The following is a 12982-nucleotide window of genomic DNA, read 5'->3' on the forward strand; positions in this document are numbered from 1 at the left end:
TGGCTGACAGACAATGCTGCTGCTAATTGCAATGCAGTGGCTTGATTTTGTCAGCCTTAAACGGAAAGCATTGTTACTGGCATCCACTCCAGGTAAGAAACTTTACAACACATTCACAAATAGCAATTTGCTTATGAAAAAAGTTTATAATGTAGCAGCATATTGCCAAACATACTGAAAAATAGATTTTGGGTTTACAAACACTTTAAAGCAGAGTAGACACTGCACGCTAAATTTTTTAGCAGATCAACTCAGTCACACAACAGTTTCAGGAATTGAAATACCATTGCTACTTGGCCATGTTGGATCTAATTTGCCCTACTGCAAAAAATAAGAAAACTATACATGAGACTTAGCTCAGACCAAAGTTCTGTTGCCCTTGTATTTTATTTTGCTATTTGTAAAGTATTACTAACATACAAGGACACAAAGTATAAATGATAGAATGGGGGGAATTAGGATGACTGATGAGATTGATATACATTTTGGGAAGTAAAGGATACATAATAATGGTTATATACTAATAACACTACCATATAATTGCCACAAAGTTTCTACTTGCTATGTCTTTACAATGGGGATAGTTCATAAAACCTGAGAAGCAGTTGTCAGTAGCAGCTAAATTGTTAGTTTAATGCTTATTTTCTCTGAATCAGCTGTGATTTGTACGGCTTACAAATATGTATTTATACTGCATACATGACATGTAGCATTGCTTGTCATGCAGGTGTGTGTTCCAAAGCTCAAACATAAGTCAAGTGGGCAGCAGAAGAAAGGAGAAAGTGGCTGTTCCTCCCCAGAACTGGATAACCAGGATTCCTCAGGGAGTGAAGGTAAGAATTATTGCACAAAATAATTTCCACAACAAAAAATAAACAATTTATTTACATGTTTATTTTCCCATAAACACAATGCTTTAAAACTTACATTTTCAAAAACAAAAAACTCTATAGTTGTCCATACATGTATGGTCTCGTGTACACAGACATCAGACACATGTTAACTCCAACTGTCCCTTGATGGCTGTGTGCCCTTTAGTTTGTGTGGCAGTCATTTCTGTGGGTTATGCAGGCTACATTGCACTGCTGAGCTGTCATGCATCTTGACTACATAGAAGTTTGTCCTTATGTGAGCCATTAGTGCATGATCAGATGCTAGGTATCAATCTGGTTGCAGAAGATATATTTTCACAACTCAGTTCTATGCTAGTGTCTGTTCTGTGCACCACGATGCTATCTTTTTTTTTTTTTTTTTTTTCTCAAAAAGGGAACAATAGGTTATGTGTCAGAACTTTCCTCTGATCGGTGGCTTCTTAAGCCTTGTACACACAATGAGAATATCGGACAAATGATCGCCTGTTTTTTTTTTTGCATACTAGTCTCAAATCGAAAATGAATAGGTTACTAAAGTTACAAAAATTCTCATAAGACAGAATACAACTTGGGAAGTGATGTAATGTGTTGTTTTGTAATATAATGTGTTCTTTCAATTTCGAGAATGCTCGGTCTTGGTCACTCAATTTTTTACAGATGAATGCTGTACTGCTTAAATGAAAGTGGTTCTTTTTACTATCTTATGAGAACATTTTTTGCGCTTGTCCCTCTGGATAACTTTGCGTGAACTGTCGTGAACGTCTCTCGAAAGTTGTGTAATAATAATCAGGTTATCAGACGATCGTTCAGAAAACTGTATTTTTCATCCGATTCTCTCATCGTGTGTACTAGGCTTTACTGTAGCCTGATTGATTCCTAAAAAGCAATTATAGTTGTAAAGATGATATCTATGAGTAATAATGAGTCCATATAGAAGTTTGAGACTAAATCTATGCTGCTTTTTGTTAACTAGTATCTACAGTATCTACATCCACTCAAAGGCATTAGCAGGCTATTCGAGTCTATGGTTATTTCTACCTTCCAGTGACCTCTGATTTGTTGTATGTACATTTTCCCACTTAACACTAGAAAACATATGCCTCTTTTCAGTCCAGGAGGTATGAGATAACTGCAGTCCAGAATTTGATGAACCTGATGGTGTAGATTAAACATGGGTAAACAGCACAGCAAAAGTGTGTGTCTTTTGGGGACACAGAAGAACACGTACAGGTGCAATAAAGAACAACATTGCTGCCAGCTCTTATACAGGTGCATCTCAATAAATTAGAATATCATCAAAAAGTTAATTTATTTCAGTAATTCCATTCAAAAAGTGAAACTCATTTATTATATAGATTCATTAGTGATATATTTCAAACTTTTCTTTATTTTAATTTTGATGATTATGACTTACAGATAGTGAAAACCCAAAATTCAGTATCTCATAAAATTAGACTATTGTGAAAAAGTTCAATATTGTAGACTCATGGGGGTTTATTTACTAAAGCTGGAGAGTCCAAAATCAGACTCCCTTCTGCATAGAAACCAATCAGCTTCCAGGTTTCATTGCCAAAGCTTCATTGAACAAGCTGAGGTTAGAAGCTGATTGGTTTCTATGCAGAAGGGAGTCTGATTTTGGACTCTCCAGCTTTAGTAAATAAACCCCATGGTGTCACACTCTAATCAGCTAATTATCTCAAAACACCTGTAAAGGTTCCCTGAGCCTTTAACTGGTCTCTCAGTCTGGTTCAGTAGGTTACACAATCATGGGGAGGACTGCTGACTTTAAAGTTGTCCAGAAGACAGTCATTGACACCCTCCACAAAGAGGGTAAGTCACAAAAGGTCATTGCTAAAGAAGCGGGCTGTTCACAGATTGCTATATCGAAGCATATTAATGGAAATTTGAGTAGAAGGAAAAAGTGTGGTAGAAAAGCAACAGAAAAAACCGCAGCCTTGAGAGGATTGAGAGCAAGGACCATTCAAGAATTTGGGGGAGATTCATAAGCAGTGGACTATGGCTGGTGCCAGTGTTTCAAGAGCCACCTCACACAGACATATCCAGGACATGGGCTACAACTGTCGCATTCCTTGTGTCAAGCCACTCCTGAACCAGAGACAACGTCAGAAGCGTCTTACTTGGGCCGAGAAAAAGGGCTGGACTGTTGCTCAGTGATCCAAAGTAAGTTTTGCATTTCATTTGGAAATCAAGGACCCAGAGTCTGGAGGAAGAGTGGAGAGGCACAGAATCCAAGTTGCATGAGGTCCAGTGTGAAGTTTCCACTGTCAGTGATGATTTGGGGTGCCATGGCATCTGCTGGTGTCTGTCCACTGTGTTTTATCAAGTCCAAAGTCAGCGCAGCCCTCTACCAGGAAATTCTAGAGCACGTCTTCCTTCCCTCTGTTGACCAGCTCTTATGGAGATGCTGATTTTAATTTCCAGCAGCACCTACCTACACTGCTGAAAGTACCATTACCTGTTTTAATGATCATGGTATCTCTGTGCTTGATTGTCCAGCAAACTCTCCTGACCTAAACCGCATAGAGCATCTGTGGGGTATTGTCAAGAGGAAGATGAGACACCAGACAATGCAAATCAGCTGAAGGCACGCTATCAAAGCAACCTGGGCTTCCATAACACCTCAGCAGTGCCACAGGCTGATCGCTTCCATGCCACGCCGCATTGAGGCAGTAATTCATGCAAAAGGAACCCCGACCATGTACTGAGTGCATACTATACTGTACATGGACATACTTTTCAGTAAGCCAACATTTCTGTATTAAAAATCCTTTTTTTACTATTGGTCTTATGTAATATTCTAATTTTCTGAGATACTGAATTTTGGGTTTTCACTCGCTGTAGGCTATAATAATCAAAATTAAGAAAGAAATGCTTGAAATATATCACTCTGTGTTTAATGAATCTATATAATATATGAGTTTCACTTTGTGAATTGAATTACTGAACTAAAATGAACTTTCTGATGATATTCTAGTTTATTGAGATGCACGAGTATCCCTAAGAGCTGGCAGCAATGTTGTTCTTTATTTGCTAGTTCTTTTACTAGAATTATGCCAAAGAGCAAGGCAACTGTGTTCTATTATCATTTTACTCATTAACAGTCTTCTGACTTCTTTTAGCCCTTTGCATCAGTTTATTAGGCATTGTTTAATACCTGTGGAGAACCATACTTAGGTCTAGTAGAGAGTGGACTTTCATCTTCCTGTCTATATACTAGCTGTATGGTTCCATGGATCTTCGCTTTCATAGCTGCACCATAGCTTTCTAATGTTCCATGAGTGTCCATGTACACTAGTCCTTAAACATACTGCAGATAGCTGAACTATTATATAGAAATGATCATTATTATTTTTATTTGTTTGCAAAAATGTTTATATTTGGTCTAGTAATGTGTGTGTTTGTCAATTTTTTCTAGCACATCTACTAACACACAGCACTCGAAGCAGGAAAAAGGGAGCAGACCATGGAGAACTTTTAAGTGCCATAGACTCTGTAAAGAAAACTCAAGAGGAAATCAACCGGTAAACTGCCTTAAGAATGTTTTCAACATTTGCCTTTTTTTTTTTTTTTTTTATTTGCCACCAGCTGTAGTACACTGCTCATCTAAGGCTGGGTTCACACTGTTGCGGATGTGGGACAGTGTGTAAATTGCACCTTTTCCCACGCCCGCAACTACGAGCAGCCAAAACACACTGCTCATTGGAGACATGCAGGACTGCCATTCATTCTTAATGGGGCCCTCATGTATCTGAATACGCAGTGTGTTTTCAAGTGCAGGAAATTGTCTGGTGCAAAAGCACCGTGCATTTTCCCCGCAGCAGTGTTTTAGAAAGGTGTAAGGACCTTTTTCCTACACTTCCCTCGGTACAGCTTCCCTTTCAAATGAGTGGGCTGCTATGCCCACGCAAACTCGAACCACAGCATATGCATAGGTGTGAACTTAGCATAAATGTGTGCTTGATTTTAATGCAGGAGATCCCAGCTTTTGTCAGCTTGTGAACTATAAATTTTAAATATTCACACCTTTTACACCTTCCTGATCTGTTGGCCATGCACTTTAAGGGCTTTCTGATGCTGGTAGGTGGGTGGGGTTTATGATCGTGATTGGTTGTCACCGCGATCACATGATCAGAAAGCTCCCAATGCTTTCGGCACAGCTGTGTTTACATTCTGGTAAGCATATATGTGACCCCTTGGCGTTAAGGCCCACACCCCGAGAGACCACATATATGCGTACTGTCTGCGCAATCAGGGTAAGTTGCATTTGAATGGGTTGCCAGAGCACCACAACAGACAGCAAATCGGACATGCAATGTTTTTTTGTAGCGCAACACACCACAATGCAGTGCTTTGCCATGCTGTGCAACTCCCCTAGATATAGAGACCTGGGGTAGTATTAAAAAATGAATGGCACCACAAATCATAAGTGTGAATGGACTCTTAAGGTGACATTGAAACCCACAATATGAATATGTACAAGTCTGTAAGATATTTTGGAAAATAATGTTCTTTTTCTTCAGTCTAATCCTACCTATCTATTCTGTGATTACCTTTTGACTAGTTCATTATGGTTCATACAGAGATCTATTAAGCGCCTGCACGAGAGTGGCTTGGGAGCCACATAAAAAACGGCTAAGGGCCACATGTGATTCATGAGATAGTTGGAGAAAGTTGATTTTATGTAACTGTAATCTGTAAAAACAAATGTTAACTCTTTGGCGCTGAGCTTAAGCACATATGCGGCCTCTCAGTGGCTGGGCCTTGACGCCAAGGGGCCACATATTTGCGTACCAAATGTACACAAGACACACCGAGAGTGTGCATCATACGGGTGCCCTGCACATTCCCGGCAGCGGTTGGGACCGTTCTGATCATGTGACAGCCAATCACGGCAGTCATATGATCCTAAACCCCGCCTTTTGGCATCACAAACCCCTTAAAGGGCCAGGAGGTGCCTGCGCTAAGGGATTAAAGTAGAAATAAATGCAAAACTTTTTTTTTAATTTTGGCTAGAGTAAGGGAGGGTTATAACCCCTGTCTTTTTTGCCACCTGTGTCCCATTGTGGTTGTTTTTCTTCACTTCCTGTCCCATAGCCAAAACAGGAAATTCCTGGTTGTGCCCAGGTCACTAGAACCAAGATCCCCATCGGAAGATTTCCACTGTATTCTTGTTATGGGACAGCCCAAAATCTGGGATTTTTTTTATGTGCTAATGCTGGCATTATTGCTTCATTAAACATGCTATATGAAATGTATAGTCTATTGCATACATTGCCAAGGATGACAAAGTGCTCTATGTTATGGTTACATTTCTCTTTCTTTTCTTAATAGGAACATCATTGCTCTGCGTAGCCGTTTGTCTACAAATGCCTCAAACACAGATAGCAATTTTCTTCAGCAAAGAGACTATTGTATTATCATCTTCCTGATTTTGCTGCAGATTGCCATTAACTATCTGTTCAAGTAAAAAAGAATGTCTCCCATGGATATATGTGGTATCTGAGACTGTCACTGTTGAATCAAGACCATGATTCCCCTCATTGGGGTTTTGATGAGGTCTACAAGCCACTGTCATGCTTTTCATCCTGTCATAGAGGTCAGATGATTTGGACTTTGGCAGAATTGTTGTTCTCGTGGTCCTAGCCTCTGAAGACATTGATGCATTATTACTGCAATCTGTCCAAGCTGCCAGTAGCTCAAGCGTGAAAGTGCCAGCACCATCTACCTAGCTGTTGCTATGTATTAAATGTTGCAATATGTTGTGCTTTACACATCATACTGTTCTTTCAAGAGAAAGTAATGCTGTAGTTACAGATGTATATATACTTTTTATATGTATGTAAGTGACCGTCTTTTTTTTTTTTTTTGCGTTTGTAAGAATTCAAATATTATTCGTAACCCGCAAATAGGTTGTAATTAACTATGTAAAATAAAGGTCTAGTCAGTTCATACATAGGGTAGACACCAAAGTTTGACCAAAAATATTCCTTATCATTATCTTTTCAATTGTAGTCATAACTGTAGAGGAAAGCTGGCACTAGAAGAATAATTCTAACACCGTTCAGCTTTTACAACATATCTTTCAGTGTACTATAAATTAACAGTAAGACAAGCGAGAGTGAAGTTACGTTGTTCCCATTCTAACCACCCAATGCTCCCCTCTGCTCTCCAGACTTTTATAATCCCTTTTCTCTTACTTGACTGCCTATTGTAGGACCAAAGCATTTCTACTACTTGTAAAATGAGCGTATTGATAGTTACAGAATATGAGGCACTATGTTCTCAAATTAGTATTTCTTTTATTTATAGCAATTTGTTTATTCCAGAAGATGTAATCTGCTTGTGAGATATATGAAGGCTTTAATGGTTTCAAATATGGACCAGCTTAGTTTTTTTTTTCCATTCAGTATATGTGCACTTTTTTGCATATTACAACTTTGTATGTGACAAAAAGGCTTTGTATATAGGTCAGGAAGGCACCAGGTAGTGTTTACTTACTAAAAGCTTCTCTACAATTGCTGAATTTAAGTAGCAGTAACATTTATCTGCTATCTCTAATTCATTTAGCAGCATCTTTGAGAAGCTCCAGGCCAGGACCTTCTGTTTTAGATAAAGGCTAGCTAGCTGAATTATCATCTCTCACGGAGACTCGAACAAAGATATCTCCTAGTTGGAGTTCCCCGCTCTGCTACCTACAATGGCTAAAATTGGTCTTTATCCTTCTTGCATTATATGTAATGTAAAAGAAGTTTAAAAATGGAGAAATTAGTGACAAGATTGACTCCCTACGAAGCTGAGATATCATTGATTGAGATCCCATTGATCTTACAGAATGACTCATAGTTCTTTTATCATATGGGTGATCAAGTCAGCAGCAACCACCTAAAACTGGAATATCACATTTACATGAAAAGTACATTTCCTTTGCAGAATTTTAGAACATTTTCCAGCATTTAAAATTTTGAAATGTTAGATCATTTTCACAAAGGCTTTCTTTTTACATGGGGTGCCTGATATGTTTAATAAGTTCTGGGAAGAGTAAACACCTAATGGCTTCTTTTATCCTTTGAAGAATCTATTAGTGAGCTCTCTGTGCTTACATTCCCAGGTCTGTGCAACTGCTGCTGCCTTCATAAGGGATCTTCGTATTTGAAATTATTGTATTCAGTAAGCAAAAGGAGGTGTGACAACAATTAAAGTGGGTCAGGAATACCCAAATCTCAAAGTTGGGTGGGAGTAGGTCCTGTGGAACTATAATAGCCGCATTTCACCACAGCAGACTCCAAGAGACAGCTAAAAGTCAACAGGGGACTTGGCTCACCAGTTTCCACCTAATATGAAGCTAACACTTTGGAGTCAAATTAGCCTTTTAAAGGAGCATTATTATTATTATACAGGATTTATATAGCGCCGACAGTTTGCTTAGCGCTTTACAATATAACGGGAGACAATACAGTTCAATACAAGTGGGTTAGGAGGGGCCCTGCTCCTTGGAGCTTACAATCTAAGAGATCCAGGTGATAATATGTTAAGCAAACCAAGAAACAGAGGTACCTATCCTGGATTTGTCCATTATCCCAAGTCATTATTTAAAGCTTACCTTTATTAAACACAGTAATGTATAATGTAATAAACATGCCTTTATTTTGTAAGGTACAGAACAGTGGGTAGACTGCAGAAAGAGATGGCAAGCAATCAGTAATTATTCTTTGTTGGTCTGAAAAAAAAAGCTGAAATCTGATTGTTTGCTTTTAGCGGCTGCACGCTTTGCACCATGTTATTATGCCATAGTGTATAACTATGTCGTGTACTCTGTTTGTTTGCAAGCTATGCGAAAATATGTTTATAGTAAAGTAATCCAAATGCAGCTTTAGTTGTTTTGCCAAATGAAAGTGGAGAGGAAACCAAGGCACGTGAATGCAGCTCCTTCTGCCAAAGCAGACAGAACATTCCTCACATGCAGAATCCTAATGTTACAGTGGGCAATACTTCCACCGTGTGGACAGCTATGAGTCACTTGTTTCTTACCAAATCTCAAGTACTAGCATAATCAAGACTGAATAAGATAGAACATACGTTTATCCTGGTCATCCGTAAGAAATTTACAATCCATGTGTATTACTCCCACTCTTATTTTTGGAAAGAAAATTTAGGGCAAGCATATCTATAGATAAATGTTAATATAGAACTGCAATAGGAACTTCATTTTTCAGCAGTACCCTCATACATCAGTTTATCATATCTCACGTCTAATTAGCAGCTAAATATCAAAGCCATTTTCTATGACCTCATTGCAAAAAGGGATGTATCATACTTTTCTGTAGCTGGCAATGACATCAAACACGTTTTTAAAACATGTCTTCACAGTAACCGGTGGAAAATTATTGTAAAGTTAATCACGTTCTGAATTGTGTGGACAGGAATCTTCTATTCCTGCTTGTACAGAAAACACCATGAAATGGTGAAATGTTTAACCTGTTTTAAAATAGAGTGCACTCCTAAATTGTCTTTATAAATGTAAATTGTATATTTGTTACTTGAAATGATATAGAGAAAAAAATAGCAATATTTAAACCTTTTACTTGTTAAGGCTGTTTCCACCTCGCTCTGGAGTTCCACAAACGGCACATTTAGATGTTTCTTATATAAGCCATAGAGGAGAAGTCAGAATATTTGTTATATTGCAATGTTGTGTTTTTACGGTCTCAATTCATATAATAAACATTTGTATTTATAGCCTCCATAAGCCGCAGAGAATAAAAAACTGCGTTTTGTCACTAGTTAAAGGATTGAATCTAATGTACCGAGTTTATTTGTAGCAGTTACATTAAGTACATGAAATCTAGCTGGGGCTGAACATATTCTGCTGTGTGTAGACCCAGGAACTCAGCTGATTACTACTAAACTGCACAGCTTCAGGCACTTTTTAAGTCCAGTTATAGTCCTAATGGTATGTTCTCTTTATATTCTCTAGAGCAGCCTTTCTCAACCTTTTTACCACAGAGGAACCCCTAAAATAGTTTTCAGGACTCAGGGAACCCACTAAAAATTATTATACTGTCAGTTTATTATACATTAGCTTGATCAGTAGTCTGTAAAGAGTTTTAAATGAAAGAAAAAAACGGGGTGTACTTAAACCTCAACACGACTCTATATAACAAATTTATCTTAAAGCAGAACTAAACCCTCCTGTCCTTTTCAGCCAAGGAAGCTGCCATCTTAGCCTCTGTTTGATCTTCAACTGCCATGGTGCTGCACATGTGATCAGTTAGGACACCACCCATTTGATTGTTTGACAGTTTGGTTGGGAGCACAAACAAATGTAACAGTTACATTCTCGGCACGTGCTGGAAATGTAACTATTTTTTGAAACTTTTAAATTGATAGGTTTAGTTCCACTTTAAGTAATTCTCATGAATTTAAACAAATAAAAATAACACCCTGAAAAGAAACAGAGTAACATTTTTATCGACCCCTAAAGTGAAACTATATTTACCTTGGCTCCAGTGATGCGGCGTCCCCAAGTTCTTCGCCCAGCCGCTAATCTCTTCGGGCTGCCGGCTTCCGAGTGTTGATCGCCGGCCACTGTAATTGGCTGGGTGTGGATGACATTCAGTCAGATTTGGCATTTGTACAGGGAGCTGTGTGTGCGCAGCTTACTGTAAAGGGCAGACAGGCAGGTAAATAACTTTAATGCAGAAGAGACAAAGCATGTCTCTTGTGCATTAAAATTTCTGTTTGTTTGCCCACCCTTAATTCTGGCCTCAGGTTCTACTTTTAAGTTGATCAGCGTAGGTAGAAAACCCTAGCATCCTCCGGAGGAACCAAATCCTGGTTGGAAAGGCTGCTCTAGGGTGTACTCCAAATGCCTTGTTTTTGGTAGAACAACTTTTTGTCTTTTTAGGGCTGTGTCAGGTGGGCGATTCTGTAACCAGCATCAGGTATTACACTTCTATTACAATTTGTAGAAGTCACTATTTGAAATGCTGTTTAAATGTTATTGCTACTGAAGGAATAGGCAACAGAACTACCGTCTGACATGGTCCTTAGTTCCAGGTATCTTCAAAGTAGACCCAACTGGTATTGGAAATAGGATATAGTATTGTTATACTTTTCTGTCCATTTTGCATGTTATGTCCTACACTTGCACTTTTTGGCTAAGACTGAAAGCCCAACAGTTGTCTGAACATAGCTATATGTGCCTTTTTGATAAATGAGCGTGTTAAAGAAGTTGGGTTTGTGCCATATACACATGATTGCAAGAATCTCTGTGTTTTTACTCTTCTAAGAGGACTTTCCATATATCTGATTCTGAATTCTTTTTCTATTGCAGGTATATAGCCATTCAAGTTAATTGGCTTCCTTTTGATTGGCTGACCTGTCACAGAGGTGGCAGAGAAGCCGCAATGTCAGATGGACCCTTTGACTTGACATGGTTGGATTTGAGTTTATATACTGGTTTTATTTACAATGAAGTCATGAAAATTTGTTGTATATCCTCAATAGCCATAGCAACAGGCAGTGACCTCAGACCACAAGAGTGTGACTTTGTGTATTAAGAAAAAATAAATGTGTGTATATATATCTATATATATATATACACACACACACATTTTTTTGCATTTCACAGCTTTTTAATACTGAACCTTAATTAAACTTAATCCTGGGCTAGTCATAATGGCTGCAACACTTGCACTGGATAGTCCTCCCAACAATATCAAGGTTGGGCCTAGTCTGACTGAAGGTTTATTCACTAATGTTTTCTTCTACTTTATACCTTGTAAACTGGACTTCTGTATTTTTATGCACGCTTGTTATTTTACCATCAATGCTTGTTTTTTTTTTGTACTGTTACATTTTTAAACAACTTATTATAGACTGTTATATAAAACTGAGTAAGACCAGTGTTCTGTATTGATGAAGAGCCAGAACCCATGACAAAAATGAATGTAAGTAAAAAAATAAAAGACAAAACTGTTCATATATTAATGAAGTTTATTGCCGATTTTATATCTAGAACCTCTGAACAGGAAGACTGTATCTTCGCATAACTATACACACGTCATTGTTCAGGAGACTTGTCAAGTGTCACCGAGCTAGGATGAAACAGACTAGGAGAATGACAAGTTTTGTCTTTTGTAGCATGTTAAATGTTCATTTGTCTTTAACATCTTGTCCAATGGCTTTTTGAAAGTTGAAGCCCTATCACTGGTCTGTAGTTTTGTATTTCCAATTAGAATAAAAATGTGATCATAAACAGTAAGCCTCATGTGTTTTATATATATGTATAAGGTTTGAGCCATGCATTTTACTTTGCATGCGAACATTTATTCTTTGCTTATTGTACACATTTTGAACATTTACCTAAATATACACAGAAGTTATGCCATACATTCACACACATAGGTTTTGTTTTTTTTCAGCCAGTAGGACTTCACCATACAATTTCCTAGAAAGACAGACAGATTTCATAATTTATACTTTTTCTTATCTATGTTAAACTGGTGTTTGTAGAGGGAAGTGGCTTGATCATAATATTGCTGTAATGTGCAATATTATGGCAGACTTGCTTCTTAAAGTGGTTGTAAAGACAGAATGTTTTTACCTTCATTCCTTTTATTCATAAAGGGAAAAAACCTCTTTCATGCAGCTCCACATCCCCCCCCACTTATAGTTACCTGAACCCAAACTTGATCCAGTGATGTGCATGGGAGCAGAGGCTCTCTTTATTTTCTCCCTCCTCATTGGTTCAGAGACAGCAGCAGGAGCCATTGTCCTCCTTCTGCTGTCCATCACAGCCTGTAAGGAGGGGGGTGGGGCCAAGCCACGCTCTGTGTGTCCTATAGTCAGCTGCTGGGGAGTGAACATGCAGATTTGCCATGATAGAAAACAGTTTCATATGGTGGCACACCAAAAATAGGAGGAGCCAGGAGCACCAGCAGGGAGCCCGAGAAAAGGAGGATTGGGGCTGCTCTGTGCAAAACAATTGCTCAGAACAGGTAAGTATATGTGATTTTTAAAAAATAAAAAATGTGTCTTTACAATCACTTAAAGCTGGCCACACACTGTGTGAAATTCAGCCAGTTCTT

At 38.3% G+C, this 12982-nt stretch overlaps 1 protein-coding gene across 7 annotated transcripts in view; it reads left to right on the forward strand.

Annotated features, from left to right (window-relative positions):
• OSBPL8 (oxysterol binding protein like 8) overlaps window positions 1-12152 on the forward strand; it is a 385291-nt gene extending 373139 nt beyond the window's left edge. For all 7 annotated transcript variants that reach the window (XM_089674075.1, XM_089674076.1, XM_089674080.1 and 4 more), the window contains 3 exons: window positions 728-833; window positions 4309-4414; window positions 6225-12152. In XM_089674075.1, the coding sequence (XP_089530201.1) occupies window positions 728-833; window positions 4309-4414; window positions 6225-6360 (348 nt within the window). In that variant the 3' untranslated portion in view covers window positions 6361-12152. The remainder of the gene's footprint in view (window positions 1-727; window positions 834-4308; window positions 4415-6224) is intronic.
• The last annotated feature ends 830 nt before the right edge of the window (window positions 12153-12982 follow it).

The sequence above is a fragment of the Staurois parvus genome, unplaced genomic scaffold, assembly GCF_062004578.1.
Source record: "Staurois parvus isolate SC_StPar_1 unplaced genomic scaffold, SC_StPar_1.0 ptg000147l, whole genome shotgun sequence".
NCBI classification, from domain to species: Eukaryota; Metazoa; Chordata; class Amphibia; order Anura; family Ranidae; genus Staurois; species Staurois parvus.